This window comes from Lissotriton vulgaris, chromosome 3_1 (assembly GCF_964263255.1).
Source record: "Lissotriton vulgaris chromosome 3_1, aLisVul1.2, whole genome shotgun sequence".
Lineage (NCBI taxonomy): Eukaryota > Metazoa > Chordata > Amphibia > Caudata > Salamandridae > Lissotriton > Lissotriton vulgaris.
The window spans coordinates 1,393,121,890-1,393,143,660 of NC_141689.1; the positions used below are offsets into that span (position 1 = coordinate 1,393,121,890).

The following is a 21,771-nucleotide window of genomic DNA, read 5'->3' on the forward strand; positions in this document are numbered from 1 at the left end:
TTCTGCAAAATGTAAAGACCTATGAATTGTGGTCTTTTTTTAATCTTTTGAATGTGCTTTTATGATATCACGTGTTTATCGAAATAAAGCTTTGAACTGAAATGATGGGTTCCTACATTTTGAACCATCCTGATGCGGTAGTAGTGTGGCTAATGCAAGGAGCTGGCTGATTGTGCTGGCAGAGTAGACCTCCAAAAGTATATATAGCTTCAGATTTCACATTCACAACTTTCATAGAGGCAGCTGAAAGATATCACAAACTAATGGTTACTGTGCAACAGAAAGTTTCATTTGTTCCCTCTTTATTTGCTACATGCGTCACTGGAGGAAAGAAAAGCACAATTTGAATACTAATAGCTCACACGTTTGTGTAGGTGTTACTTTAAAGTGCATTTTTTATTATTTTCGTCATTTGGTACATTCACTCTAATGCACAGCCCAAACAGTATATATACATAGATGTGTGTATGGTGCACACAACGGAACCTCCTATACAAAGATGGTGGTGCAAAAACGGTACAGGACAACACAAAATGAGAATTGTGACACAAATCATCGTCACAGCAAACTATGAAAAATGTATTCTGCGGCAGTTCATTAGGTATATCAAATAGCCCCCTAAAAATAAATTGGTATTAGAAGGCAGAGGCCAACAGAAGGGTGTGTCCCAGTACACCAAGTCTAGCGCAGACCAATAACAGGACAAGATGCATTTGAAGAAACTTCTGCAAATAAATGTACCAAGTTTTCGGTAACCCCATCATGAATACAAGGTTGGCAGTACTTGGACAGTGCTTCTGAGTTACAAACATGCAATAACAAATCCTTTTCAGAAGAACATCTTAAAATGTGCGAACGCAATCAAACTTTGTTCACATAAAATTGGGAGGAAATGAAGCAGTGAACAGCAATACAATCAACAAAAGTGCGCCAAGCACATTTAATATACAAAAAATCATAATTTGATTCAATGCACAATTTACGGAACTGACACACGCACATGAATTTATTACACCTTTTTCAGTTAGACATCTCGAATGGGCAAAATATGCTCACCACGTATTGATGCGGTTATGAAAGGTACCACAAACCAGAGTATTGCCATTAGAATCAGAGGTAGTCTTACAACAGAGAACCTTTAACTGTGCACATTTGGCTAAAAAGCTAGGTTGTGGACTAAATGTTCTGAGAAACCAGTTTACTGAAGTGTGAGATTACTTCTCGGTCAGAGGGCACAATCCACTCCTCACTTTGACTGCAAGCCGGTATAGAATGTGGAGCCACAATCAAAAAGCTTAGAAGTACACATTCTAGACTTTTTTGATCTGAAAGTAAAATATTGGAATTGGACAAGGAGAGTCGACAGACTTGAGCTACTCTAACTTTCATGTGCTCTTTGGCAACAAGAGTTTTACATTTACGAGTACTAGAGAAAATAGCAATTATTCAACTGACTGTAGGTTAAGCCAGATTTATGATAATGCTAAGGGGCGGGGTGTATATTGGGTAGACATCTTGGTCTGCGGCAATACTGTCCTTTTGGCAAGATTGTTTTTCAGTCGGACAATCTTGGAATTATGAACTTTGTATTGGGTCCTTAGCAGTAACACAGGACCCTTGTTTACCATTACCATTTCTCAAACCAAGATTTCTCTATACTGTATCGTGACAATACTTTATTTAAAGTTTAACCAATGCTTTCACATATTAAGGTTTCTATACTACTTTTAAACTATGGAGTAGATTCCAAAATGGTTTCCTGCACTACATATGTCCGCCACAGAACATGTTCAAAAATCGTCATGAGTAAAAAGCAGAGCAGCAGAAGATGGTGGACATATCAACGGGCGTCTGAGTTGTTCAGTTTTTGCACAGCCTATCTTCCTTTACTCATGCTGTTGAACCAGTGCTACTGGGCTGCCACAGTCAAATTCCCAGGGATTAAGGTTCTGTGTTTTAGGGTCTGCAAGTAATAATACCAATCATGTAGCATCCAAACAGTTGCATCAATAATTTATAGGACCAACTGTAAGAAAACCGAACTGAAAGGAAAAGCATGAAAAAAGACAGAAGGGTAATGCAGGAAGCTGATAAGGAAACAAGGAGGTTGACAACATTTCAGAATGCCTGGAAGCATGCAGCATTGACCACTACTTCACAGAACAGATAGTAGGTTTTGTCAAGTCAAAAACTCTTTGGTATTATAACCATGCGCTAGCAAAATGAAAAACGCAGGCGATGGAACTTGTTGCAAAAGAGATCAGCCTTCTTCCTTTACGATGATGATTCTGACTCATTGGCCATTTTATCCAGCGATTCATTCCCTCCAATCATCTTGCTGTAGTTCTTTTGCTGTTCCTCCCTGAACGAATCCTTCACCTTGTCTCTTTTTAAACCTCCATCCCTGTGACACATAAAAAATACACAAATCAAAAGCTAGTTACAGTGTTTAAGAACAGCGAAGTCACTTTTGGAGTACATGAAGTAAGAGTGTCACATTTAATAACAGACTCGCGTGATAGACACTAAGAGAAGTTTGTTTGAATATACATTTCAGAGTATTTTTAGGGAACTTAACACAGTTTATTTTTACTTTCAAAAGTTTTTGTTAGTAACTGGCCACAGAACAGCTGCAAGCTAAATTGTACTAAATTTCGCTTAATGATGCGTTGAAATGTATTTTTTTCTTCTACGCCATTTTGTTTTATTGTACCATACAATTTCAAGGAAAAAATATAAGACTCTATAGAGGAGACACTTCACCCATAAGTCGCATTAAAGCTCATTACAATTCAAGCAGATTATGTCTGTACATAATAACATTGTAGCTGGTCGATCAGATCAGTGGTTAATCAGCATTCGCGCATTAAAGAAAAAAAAACTGCTAATAGTACAACAATTGGGTGAAGGCAGTGACCCAAAACTATTACCCGCAAACCTTCAAATATAGTTTTTTTTATTAAAGTATAAAGTTTATTACAGTTCCTCTCGTATATCGTAAGATATAAACATAATGGAGCGAGAAAAGGAAAAATGTTGGGGAGATCCACTGATTGTTAAGTCAAGGTGGCCTCAGTAAACACTGTTTGTTGTAATTGACTGAGACATGGTCTGGGGTGACAAGAAATATTGTCACGTTAAGTACATTTATCTAATATATGCCATATTTTCTGATATCTTGAGATTACCTGGAAGAGCTTCCTGGGAGCTGTGGGCACTTTCTGAGGTATATGAACAATGTCTACCAAGTGTGATAGGATATTATATTGAATGATTTCCTATCTGTGAGGATAATCTCGATGGCAATGGTTAGAAGGTCGTCAAGGAGTGACAGGTCATTGGTGTTAAGATGCAAAGTGATTGGTGAGGCCCATGGGCCTAGGACAACCCACGGAAAATGTAAGATAATCTTTGTTTTAAAGATCTTTGATAGCTGGTCTTCAATGATTGACCAAAATGAGCTGAGTTGGGTGCAACTAAAGAATATGTTTTGCAGTACTTGGGGACAGATTGCAGTTCCAACACCTATCATTATCATGCAATTTTAGTTTATTGAATTTGATCGTTGTCCATTAAAGTAGGTTCACATGAAAAAAAATTATTGCATAAGTGAGGGGACAACCTTATTTGTCCAGTTTTCTTCTGAAGGAGAATCTATTTGCAGGGTTTCAAGTTGTTTCATCCATTTCACTTGCAATGCTGTTGGTGATGCTAGGGTGGGGATGGTTAGCACTTTTGACACCATATGTCCCACTGAGTGCCATGCCACCAGGTGTGAGACAACGGGAGGTTGGTCAAATGTGCCTAATTTAGATAATTTCGTTTTAAGCTTCAGAAAAGCATAAAAGCTGAGATTGGTCAACTCAAATATATATTGGAGTTCTGCAAAAGAGAAGGGAGTGGTGCTATCATAATACAGGTCTTTGATTAGCTGTTGGCCTTTACTACCCATGATGGTCCCAGGATAGGGATTGCTTCTGCTTAATTTTCAGATTATGCCATAAGAAAGTTAACACCGATATAGAAATGGAATTTGGCATGCGTTTATCCAATAGTTTCAGTACTTTGACAAGATCTACAAGTATTTGTCGAGAATGTGTTACTGTGTGTCTTGACATGATGATGGTGGAGGCGATGTGGCAGGGGGTCACAAAGTGTGCGTTCTATATCTAGCCAACGAGGGTGAGTAAGTGTGTCTGGTAGTAGCCAGTGGGCACCTTGGTCCGCCAAAAAGGCTGTTTGATAGTGTTTCCAGTTCAGTAATTTGCAGCCACCTTGTGAACAGTCTAATCAAATGGATTTGTAAGCAATTCTGGCTATTTTGCCACTCCACAGAGGGGGTGAAGTTAATTTGTCAATGGTGTTAAAGAAAGTAGGTGATAATCTAAAGGGAAGCATAGATGTGACAGTTGACCACCAGGGTAATCATCAATTTGAGGGTTTCAAGTCTACCTCACCATGATATGTATTTCGGGGACCAGGAGGGGAGTAGGTCTTTGACTTTATATAGTTTGAGTTTCATTATGCTGTAGTGATTTGGTTAAATCGCTGGTAAACCAGAATCCCAGATATTTGATACATTTAGGTTGCCATTTGAGTCCGGAACCCTCAAGGTGAGTAGATAAGCAATGTAGGTTGAGGGGTAGAACCTCTGTCTTTTCTTTGTTTGAGGTGTACCCAGAGACCAAGGAGAACTTGTAAATTACTTCAGTGATCACCATGATCACTTCCACAGTTTTGTCTGAGAATATAAGGATATTATCTGCATATGCAGCGGTTTTATATGATGTTGTACCAAAATTTGTAATAATGGGTCAATGTATAATAGGAAGAGAAGTGGTGCCAGGGGGCAACCCTGTCACGTACCTTGATGTAGGCTGAAGGGAGCGGACAGCACGCCATAGGATCTGCATATAATGCCAGAGTCATTTTTATAAATGGCGCACCCAAGTTATGTGTTTCAAGTACTGATTAGAGTAATGGCCAAGAGACCTTATCAAAGGCCTTTTTCATGTCAAGGGCTATTGCAGCCACTGGATGTAAGAATAGTTACTCTTTTTCTACAATGTGACAGAAAGTGCAACAGACTACATCCTTATATTCTCCAACGAAATTGTGGAAGCGATAATGGTGATCACTAATGTAATTCACAAGTTCTATGTGGTCTCTGGCTAATTTCCCTTTAACTAACCCTATTTGAGAACTGTGTTTGAGTTTAGGAATGAATGGTTCTAGTATTTTAGGCAGGACCTTTGCAAAGATGTTGGCCTCCATGTTTAGGACGGATATTGGCCTTGGGTTCAGTGTGACCTTTACCGTCTTTGTGGATTACTATGGCGATAGTGGTCTCCGCTGCAGTTCCTGACACCTTACCCAGTAGTGCAAAATGCTCCCGGATATCCTTCAGAGGTTGTATAATGGATTTTGTCAAATTTTTTTATAGAACATTATGTGAAGCCTAAAGCTCTGCCAGAACGGATGCATTTTTATTGCTTTCACCATTTCCTCAGTTTATAGTGGTTTATTAAATCTATCTTTCTCAGTATCCAAATTTGTTTTTATCTGCAAACTATTTAGGAATGATAGACAGTCTTCCATGTTAATATCGGTCTGTGGACGGAATAGGGCTGCACAGAAATTCTTAAAGACTTTCAGTAGATCTACGGTTTGGTTTCCTGTGAGACATTTGGGGCTTTGAATTGGGAGATTTGGGTAATGAGTTTCTTAATTTTGAGGGTGGTTGTTAGGGTATAGCAACCGCTTAGACTCCTGTACCCACAGGTATGCCCACTTGCTGATTAAAGTGTTGTAGCTGTATTTCAGTTGCTTAATTTCATTTAAAATGTGAGAATCCTTGGAATGTCGAAAGGTGACCTCCTTCCTCTTTATTGCTAAGGCTAAGTGTTGGAAGGATTCTTTAATGTCCCTATTTTTTTGGTGCTTGCGTTTCATGATTTGACCTTTTCTGGCGCATTTAAATGCATCCCCTAATATTACTGGGGAAGTGACGGAGTTAGTGAGCTCTGCAAAGAATAATTACATTTCCTTCTCCAAGTTCTGTACATCCGATTCCTTATCTAGAGTGTCAGTTATATTCGCCATGTTGATTTTTTTCTCTCAAGTGGATGAATTAAGAACAGATATAGATATAGTTGCATGGCCTGAAATGACTACATGGTAGTGTCAGACCTGGTACAATTGGTGTGAGTCTCCCTTCCATTTTTTGCTGTTGTCTCTTCTGTTTTTGATATGTTTTTGCTGGGTAGATGCTTTGGGTACTGTGCCACTGCTATTCAGTGCCACAGTGCACGTGCTCCCTATTGTAAAATACTGTAACCCAGGGCCCGCAGATCAAATGCTGCTAGTGGGCTTGCAGCACTGATTGTGCCAGCCACAGGAGCAGCTTGTAAAGTGTGTCTCAGGCCTGCCATTGCAGAGCCTGTGTGGAGTCTAGTACTGTCATGTCGACTTGGTAAGTGCACCCACTTACCAGTCCCTAGACCTTCCCTTTTCTACATGTTAGCTACACCTAAAGAAGGCCCTAGGGCAGGGTGCGTTTTATGTGAAAGGTAGGTCATCCCCTGATGTGTGTAGCATGTCCTGAAAGTGAATTACAGCAAATTTGTGTTTCACTATTGCAAGGCTACCTGTCCCCATAGGCCAGAATGGGCAGTTTGATTATAATATCTTATAATCCTAACTGACCCAGGGAACATGGTAGAAAAACGAATTTAGTGTGACTGAACTCAAAATGATAAAATACATCTTTTAATAAAGATGGTTTTATCATTCTGTGTTTGAAAAGACCACTTTTAGAAAGTAGGTGTTTTCTTGCCTAACCATCCAGCCTGCCTCTGCTAGGTTGTGTAGTCCATGTCTGGTTTGTGAGGGACAAGGGCTGGGGTGGCTCCAGGAGGTTGGGTGAGTGAGCACTAGGCTGCATACACCTATCTGCATTGGGAGTGGTGGGAAAAGCAGCACCTGGGCCTGAATAGGGTTGTGCATGACTTCCACAATGCTGACTCCACCTCCTGTGGTGCGACTGATGACCCTGGCCCACACTGACAAATGAAGTTGTGTACTGGCAGAATGCACCCAGAACTGGATTGGACTAGCTACAAACACTCTCTGCCTTCTGAAACAAAGGATTTGTGTGTATAAAAAGTGATACCCAGACCCCAAGACTTCAGATCACTTCTGGACATCAAGACAGACCTTTTGCCAAGGAGATGAACCAGAGAATCTGCAGGAGTTGGACTGCCCCTCTGCCAGTGGGTTGCTTTCTGGGGTTGGACTTCAGTGGCTTCTTAAGAGAAAGACTTTTATTGCAACTTTCATCATCTTGAAGAAGAATCTCCAAGGGCTTGAACTGTGCTTGCCTCCTGCTGAAGTCTCAGGGATACAAGACTTCACCACCAGCTCCCCCCTGAATTTCCTTGCTGGCAATTCTGTCTGCAGAAGCCTGCATGCTGTTGGGAGCTGAAAGCGTGACTCAACTAGAAGAAGTGTGTCGCATCCCCAGCTGTTGCCGATGCATCATCAAAGAAGCGTTTTGCCACCGCAAGGGTCGCATCACCGGAATACTGTGTCTTCGTCGCAGCTGTTTGTCATCGCAACCCTGGAGAAGCTTGTCGCCACCGCAAGGGTCACAGTCGCATCACTGGAGAAGCGTGTCGCAGGGCGTGTCGCAGGGCATGTCGCGGCTCAGAAATTACAGAGTCGCTGCAAGGATGTCGGGCGTGCACACATCGCCTTCATGCCGTCGCATCGCATCAAGGGCATCTTCTCACATTGCACCGGATCTTCGCATCGCGGCACCATCTTGTCTCATCGCAACCGGGACGCATCACGGGATCGTCGCATCCGGTAAGGAACATATGCATTGCCTACTTTGTGCAAGCACTGAGGAACAGATGCATCGCTGCTCCGAAGCAAGGAACCGACGCATCGTTTTCACTGCAAACCTTTTGTTTATCTTGCGTGACGCATCCAAAGGTACTTTGTGAGAAACGTGTTGCATTTACCATCTAAAGTGAACTGAGTTATTTCTACCATCCAAGTCATTTTCTTAATACTGTATTGTGGAATTTTGTCGTTTGGGTCTTGTGTTAAGTCTACATAAAGAATACTTATTTTTATAAAATCTGTGTTGTGTCCATCTGTAGTGTTTTCAATGTATTACTGTAGGCGTTCACAAATTCTTTACACACTGCCTCTGAGATAAGCCTTCCTGCTCGTGCCAAGCTAACACAGGGTTGAGCAGGAGTTATTTTAGGAGTGTAGCCCCCTTACTCTGACTAGAAGCAAGGGTCCCTATTTGGACAAAGGTGCAAGCCATTGCCAGTTAGAGATCCCAGTTCCAACAGGTAGATTATGGCATCTGTGGTAGCTTGGGGTGGGGAAGTATCTACAAATAGGTAGCCAATGCTCGAATACCTTGGGTGGGAAAAGAAATGTGAAATCGCTTACTGTGGGGTTATGAATTCACTAGACATCCAAGAGCCATTGAGTGGAGCATAGGTTAAGCATTTGTTTATGTGCTAAATTTAAATGAAGAGGGATGGTCCATTATAGTGTCCATTGGGAGATTGAAATCACCCCCAAAGATTAATTGAGACCCACTCAGCTTAGACAATAGTTTCTTGTTTAGATTTCGCCGCAATTGTGGGTCATCCCCATTAGGGGCATACATATTCATTGCATAGAGGTCATTGTCTTAATTTTTGAGTATGGTAAGCAGCCATCTGCCTTCCATGTCATGTTGTGATGAGATAATAGATAGCGCAGATCTTCTAGAAATTAAAGTAAGAACCGCATTTTTACCCACAGGCTTCTGAGTAGATTGCCTTAGCGACCCTTCCCTTCCTCAAGGATAAATCTTCTCTGAAACTAATCTTGGTTTCCAGTAAGAAGACTACATCACCTTTCAAGTCGCTTTACAGTAGTTTGATACTTGGTCCTTTTGACTGCCTAATTCAACCCTTTGGTGTTAAGGGAAATTATGCTCAATGACAACATTGGTGCCAACTGTGAAGCTTTGGTATGAAGCTCTGTCTGAGAGGTCATCTCCGTGTAAGAAGTAGACAGTGCACGATAAGGTATTTCACTGGATTAGTAGGGGGAGGGAGAACTGTCTGAAAAAGCAGAAAGAGCAGAAAAACAGCAATATATAACAGTGGGAAGCTGTTGGACCCCAACATGGGACCTTGCCTCCCGTCCCCCCAGGTGGAATCTGTAAGAGATGAGGTACGTAAGGAGACTGCTGAAGACAGGCCAGAGGAGCAGGCTTCCAGTGCATGAGGCAATTAGAAGTAGGTGTCAGTGTTGTAAGTATGGCGGCCACTCAGAGAGGTAAAGATCGCCCAATTGCATCCAGAGGAGTGAGCTGTGGATAGTGGAGGACTGCGAGGCTGCATAGCTGTGACATCCTGAGTGAATAGGGAGCATAGCAGAATCAAACAGGTAGGAGTAACTGGTAATATGGAGGCACTTGGCATTAAGTGAAGGCAGTTTTGTATAGATGTATAACAGCGTCAGACAGCGATGAGCATTAAGGAGCCAGTGGCACAACTGTGTAAAGGCATGTGGAGTTATATATTATAACAATGCAGATAATAAGTGAGTTGTAGACCTTCGCCACACAGTTTGCAGAACTATAGTGGGCTATTGTAACAAAGGAACAGTGTCAATGCTCGAACCAAGTTGTTCCCAACGGGGGACAAGACATAAACAGATTTTAATAAGGGGGTGGCTTTCTATGTTTATCAAAGAATCTAAGTGGAGATAAATGGCAAAACATCCTAGTTGCCCAAGGAGCTACAGTTGTTTTCCCCATAACATTTACATTGCTACAAAGAGACTAGTGTCCCGTATAACCACGGAAAATGTTCAGTCCAATTTTTGGTGTTCAAACCCCAAACCAACCTAGAGCAACCAGGGGGTTCATTTAAAATATTGAATTGTACATTTTGAGCTAAGTAGTAAACCATCCTAGGTAACCAAGAAACTACATTTGCTCACCAAACAGCATTTACGGCATTATAGTAAAGTAACGTAACATACAAACAAGGTTCATGTTCGGTTCAATCTGTTGCCAGTGGGGAACAAGCCAAAAGAAGCATTAACACCTTTACATCAGGCAGTGGTACTAAATATCAAACCTCAACCTGGGGACTTTCCCGGGAAGCATTCCGTGTCCATCTGAGAATCAGATTTATTGTCCAAACAGTTAGACAAATCAGAAGGGTCTATCCTTTGAATGTGATTTTAAACTTTGATGGGTCAACAAATGAGTAGGGGATTGAAATATCCGTGAGTCTTTTACTTAAGGCTAAGAATCTGTTTCTTCGGATGAACATTTCTCTCTCATAGCCTTGGGATGTGGTATATTGCCACAGACATTTATATATTCTGAGATCATGTGTTGACCATTGACTCCATGTTGCTATAATTACATTAGTGAGCATAGTTTCATCTTGTATCTGTCTGACCCTGCCTTTAATGTGCAAACTCAGGCCAGCCCAGGTTACTTGCGCACACACAGAATTGTCTCTGTTTCTCACTTCACTGAGCGAGAGAGATAAGCTATTAGAACAGTCAGTATGGGAGCTGTACAGTGTTCAAGGATGAGAAAGTGAAGTCTTCTGCCTCAGCTCCCATCGGAGCCTGGCCAGCTCTGTTGAGTGCCCTCGACGCACAGAGTGTAGCCAGCACCTATAGTGCAAATGAAGGGAGGGGGAGCTTCCAGAAGTCTCTCTCTTGGTTAGTAAAGAGTATAAATACAGACAGGTCTTGGCGCTTTGACAGGAACTCTTCTAGAAGTCGCACTGCCTAGAGCCCTTTACAGGCTGAAAGCTCCTACTGAAACTATTAATGGGTTCCCCAGTCGTGCTGGCTGGATGGTGCAATACAGACAGACGGTTGTGTATTTCAAGTTTTAATTTCCCTATTCTTGTGTACATGCAGTTATCTTCCTTTTCATTTATTCTTGCGTATATACATTCACTATATGCATTTATTTTACATGTGCATTATTGCCATTTGATATATGGGAATGTTCTGCAATAAATAGTCCCCTTTACTTGGTTAATGAGTGTTGGGCTTTTGTTTATGTTGTATTTTGGTACTCTTAAGTGTGTAGAGTTCTATTTTGAAGATTGTTCACGTTGTGCCTTGGTATTTTGAAGTCTTGCCCAGGTGTTCAAAAAAGAGAAAGCAAGACATATGGCGATTCTGTGGCCTTGCCAGTTTATTGCTTTGATTCTCATCATGTGCGCAAGTATTAGTTCTTAGTTATTAGTTGGTGGTGCAGCAGTTTAAAGATCACTGGTCATCGAATAGACATGTTTTTTGGGCTTGTATGTCGGGATCCTGCATGCTTTCGCTATCTGGAATTCTATAGGAAAGCGAATTTGTAAAGTATCAGGAATCCATGAGACTAAGAAGTCAATCGCTGACACAGCCATATTTTCTGCACCCTCTGGCAGTCCAAAAATGTTCAGATTACTCCTCCTATTTTGGTCTTCGAGTTTGGTCAGTTCACACTTGAGGGTAATTAGTGAACATTCTAGTCCCTGAAGCCATTTGGATTGTGTGTGGTAGGAGTCTTCAAATGAACAGATTCTGGATTTGGTGATTGATAATCTTATAGTAAGATTCTTAAGGTCTTTGTGGATGCCTGCAACCAGAATTTGCAGAAGATTGGTGTTTGTTTTGGTATTGAGGGCTATATCATGTACTGTGTTCAGCCTTTTCTGGATAACATCCAGTGTAAATGCAGAGTTCAGCTTTTCTTGCACTGGGGACTCCAAAATCACAGGAGCTTGTTTTGTGCTAATTTAGCCTTCATTTCTTTTTCCTTCATGCTGGTGTCCTTGGGATCAACCATGGTGGGGACTTTGTGAGACAGTATTATTACCCACAGAGCAGAGCTGTCTGAATAGTTTTAACGTGTGTAGCCATTCCAATGCAATGGTATTTAGCTTCATTATGTAGTGTCAAAATTTACTGCATTAATTACAAAAATAAAAGCCTATTCAAATTTATGATTAATGCTAATTGAACCACTATGGCACTTTTAAGCTTTCAACACAAAAATTCACTCACTAAGGATATATAACCAATAGCAGCAAAAGCAGAATGTCCCAATGGCCGCTGGACACATGTAGCTCACCTGTAAACGCAGGCTGCACCAGTATTTAGAGGCTGACGTACAGTACAATCAATACTTTTGAAAACAGCACAGTAAACTTGTGCCAAAAGGGTTTCACTAAGGAGAAAGTATTTCCATTAGTTATTGTGCTGTTCAACTGGTTTCAGTATACCTAAATAGTAGCTATTTTAGGTACAGTGTTTTCATTAGCATCCCTTCCCCTAGAGCCGGCACAATAATTGGAGAGCCTTACGGGGTTCATAAGGAATATTTGAATGGCAAAATCCTTTCATCAAAGGGAATTAATTAACCCCAGTTTGACTTCTTAATTTCCAGTGTGTCTGTTTTTCAAAGAACATGTGCAAAGGCTACTACAAAGACATATTTATGAATCATCTTAGCGGAGTTCTGTGATCAAGAATGTAAAACGTGAAATTGCATTTCACAACACACAAAAATAAATTACTGTTCTATCAAAAAATGAAAAAAGGTAAAAACACCTCATTTAAGATACGGTGTGAAAGTGGAGGATTAGACATTTTAGATGAATCATTTTAAAATGTTTTAAATTTGAGTGAGTTTTAAGCTACAACATTACTTCAAGTATGAAAGAGTTGCATGTGATTTACACTAGGTAAAAACCGCACTGCACTTGCTCAAGTGTGTTCTGTGTGTACGCATAAGTGTGTGCATATTGTCAGGATACTTGGCATTTTCACCTATGACAGTCAAACGTCTAGGGCTGGCAATGCTTCCCACGAAAAATCAAAAGATGGGGTATATTATTGAGGTTGTAGAACTCCTATCGCCGGAGTCCGTACATATTGTTTGTGGTCAGGTGCAACAAGTCAGCATGTTTATTTTGCTCACATAACAAGTAGGCTCCATCCCATAGAGTACAAACCCTTTGGATGTCAGTTTGTGGTACCACTGGTTTTTTTTTTAGAAAAAAAGCGTATCTCCTAACTAAGGAACGTTATGCACGCATAGGTGTGAGATGATTAGAACGAAATTGTTCATTAACAAACAGCCTTTACTGTTAGGGTGCGTGCCCTAGGGAAATGCAGTGGGCGATAGGCTCAACTTGCATTTATAAGAGGAGTTTTGATTTAAAACAATGTGTACACGTTTGCCAAATGTAACAATTTGTAGGATTTTATAATATTCCCCAATTGGGCTTTCATTCTAAGCAAATACATGCAGAAGAATAAAATCAAGACTGAAGATTTTATTTTGAAGCAAATCATTTTACCATAAAATATGTACCTCTTGAAAGAAACAGATTAGGTTTACAGGTCGTTTTGCTAAAATATCCTGCAATTTGTTTGCTTTCAAAATAAAATGTACCTTAAACATATTTGCAGATTGAAAGAAAGAGAAAGGTTAAAAGGCAGTTATATTAAAGCTTAGTACACAGTTAAAGACAACTTTAAATACCATTTTCTAAAGTATCATTTCATTAAACATGCTTGATGCATGTTAATATTTAAAAATAATAATAATGGAAAATTAGTGTTAAACCAATATGGACCTCCTTCTTTAAGAAAGTCAAGACAGTACACCCACAAGTCTACTGCCTTAAACTAGTGGAGGCCAAGGACTTTACAAAAACAAGTTTCCAGGTTTATTACACCAATCAAACTTTTATGAATTCAGTTTTGCACGAGCAAATATACATGTGTATGTTTGCTCGAGCAAAAATCCGCAGAACAAGCTCAAATAACTTGTTAAACTTTGCATTTCTCCTTCTTCCCTCAAGGACGAACTCCCTTTCCAGCATGTAAACATGTTACTGTTGGCTTAGACAAGGAGTACATTTCGATCTATTCCAGGATGGGAAGGGGTTGGAGAGGAGTTAATGAATATCCCATACCAGGAAATGTGTGGTGTCCACAGACTCATAGGGCAGTCCGGCCATGGAACTGCCACAGCTCTCCTACATCCAGCTCGTAGGAGTAGAAAAGCTCACAGGAAAATTGCCATATGACGAAATACTTTTATGAATGAAAAAAGACAGTTTTGGAATCTAGAAGTCAAACTTAAATGTTCATGACATTTTGATCTGACAAATGTGCATAGTTTATTCAGTTACAACGTAAACAAGGGACCACACTAAGACCATATAGACTTTTAAAGTTCTTTGTTTTGAGGTGTTCTGGTCACAGGTGCTAGGCTCGGCCAAACAAATGAGATACCATTTTTATTGCTTGAATTGGTGAAACGTTGGGGAGGTTAGAAATGTATGGATCCCGCCAGCTTCAGGAATTTCTCACAGAAATGTGAGGAAAACGTGTTTTAGCCAGAATTTGAGGTTTGCGGGGCATTGTTGGCAAGAAAATGTAGTGGGATCAGCACGATTCTCACCATCCTGGATTTCAATGGGTGTCCGGTATTCAGAAGCATCAGGGTTTAGCAGGTTTTCCTTGTTGCCAGCTTACCCTGAGCCCAAAAATTGCAACCTTTCACCATGGCAAGTGAGACAAATAGGATTTACACACATTCTACTAGCAAACGTAAAAACTACACCCAGAAGAATAGAATTCTAATTTTGCTTGCCATGGGGATGCATTAGTACCCAAGGAAACAAAGACTGTTGAGGCTTTAATGGTGGGGTCCAATGTCAGGATGGGTAAAGTCCCACTCTGCCTCCCTGGGGAGCAGAAAGACTGTTTGACCCCTCTTGGGTGGGGGCATGGCCGTATGCCAGGGTGGGCCACGCCATCCCATAACTTTTTTTAAGGAAAGAAATGTCCCTGGTGTGAAGTGGGCTTTCTAATTGCCCTACCTCCTACCCCACCGCAAATAATCCCTAATGTCTAGTGGAGTGGAGCCCACATGGAGGTTCACCTTCTGAGGGTGATCCCCAAGGATGGATCCACTAGCGAGGGACATAGCTGGAAATGACACATTCTCATCTTTCCCAGAGCTGCATTTCCTACACTGATCAGTGCAGGGAGGCAGAGTTCTGGTCCCCGGCACCAATCCAAGTGAAACGAGTTGGCATGAATGGTACCCACTGGTTTCACTTTCCATTTCCATTTGTGACCAGTGCGTGCCATATGGTACCCCAATTATGGATGTATTTTGCTGTCCTGCAAAATGGACTGTGTGGCCAAAATGCCTTGCCTACACCAGTGTCCACGACACTACTGGCAAACAATGGAAAAACACTTTCAAGGAACCTTTTTCTCCATCATTTGTAGCAGTTCCTAATTGTTCCATTTCTTATATTACATATGCATTGTTTAGCAGACTGAAACTGACATTCTCTTTCTGAGCTCCATTCCCTATAGTTGCAGTCATCACCAATACCATTGTCAACATTTGATGATTGCAGTTCAAGGGATTGTCAGTCAATTTTTCAATCGGCAAAAATGTAGCCCAAAAAATTGAAGACAACCCTAAAAGGTGGACTAGCCAGTGGACGAGGACAATCCTATAGAGAATGCACTGCACTCACTTATGCCGATAATTCTGAAGCTAGTTGGAAACAGAGGGTCAGTGAAAAATCAAATCCAGCCAATTCCACAAGAGGCTTTGTTATTGACAACAAAGGAGAATTAAATCCTGCTGTCAATGGTACAAACTGGTGCTTAGCCCACTTTATTATGAATGCTGTACATCAGGCTCTGGTAGGCATAAGCACCTCATTACAAGAAATTAAGTTAAACTCATTTGTTTTTAAAAAGGAGTCCCTAGATTCTATAACCAAGAATAAGCAGCCTCCAGAATCATAATTTCTGCATTATCTGCTACAGTTGACCGGATACAATCACGAATACCCCATTACTGGCAGGCTCTACAACACCATCTACACATGCTGCCATGATCCCAACTGTGCGTTACAAGCCACAGTACCAACTAGAGTTGTTTATCTTACACACTTAATGCGTGTTCCATTGGGTAGCCCAGCGGGATACAGTGGTGCCCATGAGAAGCAATTCATTTTCTTCCTAGTCGAAATAAATGTGTTTTTATATACCCAATTGAAATTACATTTTATGCAGGCCAAACACTTTATGATGATCAAGTCTGTGAGGCCTTTTTGGTGTCCTATCTAAGTACGAATGTTGCATTACAGCGCATACTGTAGGTAAAAAAAGATCCCTTCCTGTAAATAGACACAATATAACATTCAGAAAATAATGAACTACTCAATTTAAAACTAGGCAGCGGAGACTTAACCTATTAAAGTCTATGCAATCGACTTGTCCACAAGGCTGATAATGAAATGAAATAAAGATTTATAAAGTGCATTGCTACCTGGAGGCATTTAGGAGCTAGCCAATGAAGAGGTAACCTAAAAAGCTTTGCTAACAATGTGAATAAGAGAAGACTATTGATTGAAAAGCCATGTTTTCAGACCTTTCCTGAATGACACAAGTTCTGTCATTTTCTTGAAGTCAGGGGGGGAAGTGTACCCTCAAAGCTTGGAAGAACCAATAATGAAGGTTCTACTTCCCCAGTTCGATCTTCTCAATTTGAGAACAGTTACACTAAACACTGATGATTAGCGTAAAGACCTGGACAGAGTCAAAATTAAAGCTTTGTTTCAAATAGTCAGGGCCAGACTTGTGGAGGGCCGTAAAAGTGACACAGAGTGCTTTAAAAACAATGCGTTTCTTCATGAGAGCCAATGTAGTTTGGTCAGGGCTTGAAAGGCAGATTGATGCTTGGGAATCTTCAGCAATAAGCAAGCTGCCACATTCTGTAAGATCTGCAGCTTCTTTAAGAGTCTTTTCTGCAAATTCATAAATAAAGCATTGCAGTAGTCCATTTTGGACAGCAGGAGGGCAGAGACAACAGTTTTCTGCAACTCCTGTTGGATGAAAGGAAAGACTTTCCTTAGAAGTTTCAAAGTGAAATAGTAGGAAGATGTGTCAGCATTAATCTGAGTTTCAAATGAAAGTTTGCTGTCAAAAAAGATCACCAGGTTTTTTACTTTAGTCACTGGACTGGGTAGGTTGCCTAGTTCCTGTGGCCCCATCAAAAAACCAAGAAAGGGGAGTGAAGAGGTAATGCTCATAGGAGCAATGGAGGTGGATGCATCCTCCTCTAGTCAATGTATAGAAAACAAAGATCCACCCTCAGATTGATGTTTAACCGTGTCCTACCAGACTACGCGTGTTTCCTACATAGGTGGAAAACACACCGTTTTGTTAAAATACCGCTCATATACCAAAAGGGCCATTGGTGTCATGCTTCATCATAGGGGTCTTCCCGCCCTACGACGGGACGGGGCGTGCTATGACCTACGATTACGTGGGAAAAAGCTATTTCTGAAAAAACAAGACTATGTGTCATGTAGGAGTGTGAGTGGAAGGGTCAGGAGTGAAAGAGAAAATTTAAAAATACCTAACTGTGGACTAAAAAAAACTGTAATATTCCTTTGAGCTGATATTGTTAAAAGTGGGGGGGAAAAGGTTGGAGGTATATTGCCTCAATAAGCAGTCCCTTCTATGTCTGTCAACATGTTTCGAAGCCCTCCCCTGGCTTCTTCTTCAGGACTAAGAGGATCCCTGTAACACGCACTATATAATAAGGAGCGATGTCAATAAGTTATCTAAATAACCATGCACAGTATACCATACTTAAATAGGTTTACTACTTTGCAATTTGATCCCTAAGGAGATAATGCCCAATGGGCCTTAAAATGGGTGGAAAGGGTGCCTTAGTCACACATACTCCAAGGACACTGCCTCTCCTATGTCTTGCCTCCCAGCGGCTCCGTTGAACAAAACTGTGTGTTTTCCTCCACTGTAGGAAAAGCGCGTAGTCTGGTAGGACACAGTTAAACATCAATCTGAGGGTGGATCTTTATGTTTTCTATATAGTTCCTGTGGCCACCATCTGAGGGACCAAAAAGAGGTGTTCCTTCCGAGACCCACAAACCGAGGCCAGAACAAAATAAATCTGTCCTCTTTTACCAATGTTTAGGAGGATTAAAGATGCTATGGCTTAAGTATTCTGCAAAGTATGTATTCTGCAAAGACATTTAGTTCTATAACTGGACCTTCAAATATCAGAAAGAATATGTTGAGTGTTTAGATATTATTTGCATTGGTGGTAAGCATATTATGCACCTACCCGCTATTTGTATGGCCTAAGCACTCACCAGATTACTTACTGCTAATGCAGTTTGCTTTTATTGTGTTTATGTGGATGTAATGTGAAATATTTAAGCACTACTTGAGTAGGTTGACAAGTTTATTAACCAGACACAAAGTGCTAACAGCAAACATCCATAACCCTTATCTGAAGAATAATCTTCAGGCGTTCAGCATAGAATGTTCGACAGGTGGTCTGAACCAACGGGGAAAAGGAGGGAGGGGTGTGTGTGTGTGTGGGCTATACCAACTGGATCAAAGATACAACAGACCTCCTACCCTATGCAATAAACAACAGAGATACATGTCACCACAGTATATAGTCCTTCTGCCAACATGGTCTCCGCTCCGTCTTCCCGAGATCCGGCTTGATAGTTCTACTGTCTATTTCTTTGTCGTCTCTCTCACCTTTGTTTGAAAAATCTTCCTCCAGTACTTTACTATTGTCCTTTACAATACGATCCATGCTCCATGCCTGTTGTTAAGTACTCCGTTAAGTACTACCACATTTTACAAATGTTGGCAATTATTTTCCTCTCTGAAAACTTTGAGCACCCTGAGTGCACTGACCTCGGGAGTTTGACTTTTACCTCATCTCCTACCTTCCATAGTCTGCCTTCCTATACCAACATTGTATTTCTCAACGTAAGCATCTTGGTATTCCTTTATTCTCTCCACCACTTCTCCTTTATCCTTTTCCTCAGCCATTTTCCCCCTCAGCCACATAGGGCACATCTTGGTCCCAGGTTCTCTACCTTTTAGTGATTTAAAAAGTGATAACCCCGTAATACTGTGAGGGATTACTAAATAGGACCAGATCATTTCATCCAAGGCCTTTCTCACATTACTCCAGCTGTTACCATTCAACTGTATACATTCTTTTATCATGCGATTTACTCTTTCAATCATCCCATTTGCCCTGGGACAGTATAGTGCAGTACGTAGAGGAGTTATTGCTAAACTGTGTAAGAATTCTTTCATTAATGACTAAACAAACTGTACCCCATTGTCTGTCACCAAAGTTTGTGGTACACCTTCAGATCTGAATGTTTCTTGCAAGAAAGATATCACTGTACTTGTTGTCACATTCTCCACTATCTTTATTACTACCCACTTCGAATGGTAGTCTACTAGTGATATTATAAATCTTCCTCCCAGACCCTTTACATCTAAAGGTCCCCCAATATCCATAGCTAATTTGTTCCATGGGGTGGTCGGTACTTCTACCGCAGAAATTGGCCCTTTCATACTTTTTTTGTCTTGTCACTGGTTGCACAACTCCTGCACTGTCTGATGTATCTTTCTACCATGGTGTCCATACTGGGCCTCCAGTAATGCATCCTGATTTTATTCTTCGTTAGACTACATCCTAGATGGCCCTCATGAGCCAGACTCATTATTTTCTCCCTCATATTTTCAGGTGGTATCAGCTTCCTTCCTCTGTACAATGTCCCTTCCATAAGGTTCAATTCATGCCTAACCTCCCAAAATCTATTCTCTTCATATCCAAGATCAGAACTTTTCTCTGGTCAGCCCTTGGATACTAAGTCTTTCAATTTAAGCAGTACAGTATCTTCCGTCACCGCCTTTTGCCATTCTTCTTTGCTTAATGCCTCCTTAATCTCTGCCACTACATACTCCTCAACATTTTCGCACTCTCCAACAAGCAGATACAACATAATGAATGATTTATGTGTTTTGTTGGTGTGCTTTTAGTTCATATATATTCATATGATGTGTAGGGTCTTAGCTTAGACCTTGTGGTTTCCGAAATTGATAATTACAAGTAACAATTCCAATTGTATTCTTCTATCACTAGCACACAAACCACCAGTTTACTTTCTCACAATAGCAATATGACAGTACAAATACTGAGTCTGCAGATTTCTCCAGCAGCATGTTGGATTCCAGGGAGCCCACTACTCCACTGCCAAGGACATTGGTCGATAAAAAGCCTGGTTCTCACAGCCAGAGTCTGACCTTGCAGGCACAAATTATCTTGCTTGTACCAAAGAGGTATGCAATTATTACGCATTGTACTCCATTCGATTGCAGACATTTCAGTGCTAAAATTCTCATTAGCAAATATCTAGCAGCAAGAGTAATTATACAGAATAACATATTTCCTATTTTTATATTGTTTACTTTGATCATTTTCACTTGCCACCCTTGACCCTGTCCCTGGCAGGCAGGTCGCTCCCCACGCCGCGCAGCTCCACCAGACTGCACCCGCTCCCTACTGCCTCTGCTGAAGCGTGTTTGAGCCCCCTGAGCAGCTGTACTCCCGATCACCACCTTGGGACTGCCTGTTTTTGTTTTCTTTTGTGTGCTCATTGTGATTTGTGCTTACTGCTTCACTATTTTCTTGTCTGCCCCACTGTACTGTCCCTGTGCTCTTCTTGCCCATTTTGCCTTCTGTTCCCTCTTTGCCGTCGTCCCGCCGCTGCATCCCCCACGGGCCGCCTCTTTTTTCCTTCTGTGTCCCTCGCCCCGAAATAGACAGTGGAACTATTAAGCCGGAGCGGAGACCATGTTGGCAGAAGGACTATATAATGTGGTGACATGTATGTCTGTTGTTTATTGCATAGGGTAGGAGGTGTGTTGTATCTTTGATCCAGTTGGTATAGCCCACACACACCCCCCCTCCCTCCTTTTCCCCGTTGGTTCAGACCACCTGTCAAACGTTCTATGCTGAACGCCTGAAGATTATTCTTCAGATAAGGGTTATGGATGTTTGCTGTTAGCACTTTGTGTCTGGTTAATAAACTTGTCAACCTACTCAAGTAGTGCTTAAATATTTCACATTACATCCACATATACACAATAAAAGCAAACAGTATTAGCAGTAAGTAATCTGGTGAGTGCTTAGGCCATACAAATAGCGGGTAGGTGCATAATATGCTTACCACCAATGCAAATAATATCTAAACACTCAACATATTCTTTCTGATATTTGAAGGTCCAGTTATAGAACTAAATGTCTTTGCAGAATACATACTTTGCAGAATACTTAAGCCATAGCATCTTTAATCCTCCTAAACATTGGTAAAAGAGGACAGATTTATTTTGTTCTGGCCTCGGTTTGTGGGTCTCGGAAGGAACACCTCTTTTTGGATGGGTTCCCTGCGGCCCTGCCCCCGCTCCCATTCGCCGTCTGCTACCCGCCTCCCAGCTGCCCCTCCCTCCTACCTCCCCTACATATGGCGGCCACGCGCAGCTGGTGCGCCAAAGGCGTGGCAGAGGCAAGCCCGTCTGCACATGTCCGCGCCTGGACTGCGCCCAGCACCAGAACCCCTGGGCCCCGCGAACGCCATGACACCAGACTCCGATAAAATGCCAGCACCATCCACGCACTCAACATCGACCGAGATCACCGCTGCTTTCTGGCCGCCCCGAAACGCACCCACGGACCTTTCTCCTGCCGCACCTGCAACTTCACCTGCAACAGAGCCACCAAACCTCCAAAGACCGGACCCAACCACCTTCGCTGCATATTCCTCAACACCCGCTCCG

The 21,771-nt window shown here is 41.5% G+C and overlaps 1 protein-coding gene across 1 annotated transcript in view; it reads right to left on the minus strand.

Annotated features, from left to right (window-relative positions):
• Positions 1-374: 374 nt before the first annotated feature.
• GPAT3 (glycerol-3-phosphate acyltransferase 3) overlaps positions 375-21,771 on the minus strand; it is a 546,683-nt gene continuing 525,286 nt past the window's right edge. Inside the window, exon 12 of the mRNA XM_086961865.1 lies at positions 375-2,404. Coding sequence (XP_086817991.1) covers positions 2,275-2,404 — 130 coding nt within the window. The 3' untranslated portion in view covers positions 375-2,274. The remainder of the gene's footprint in view (positions 2,405-21,771) is intronic.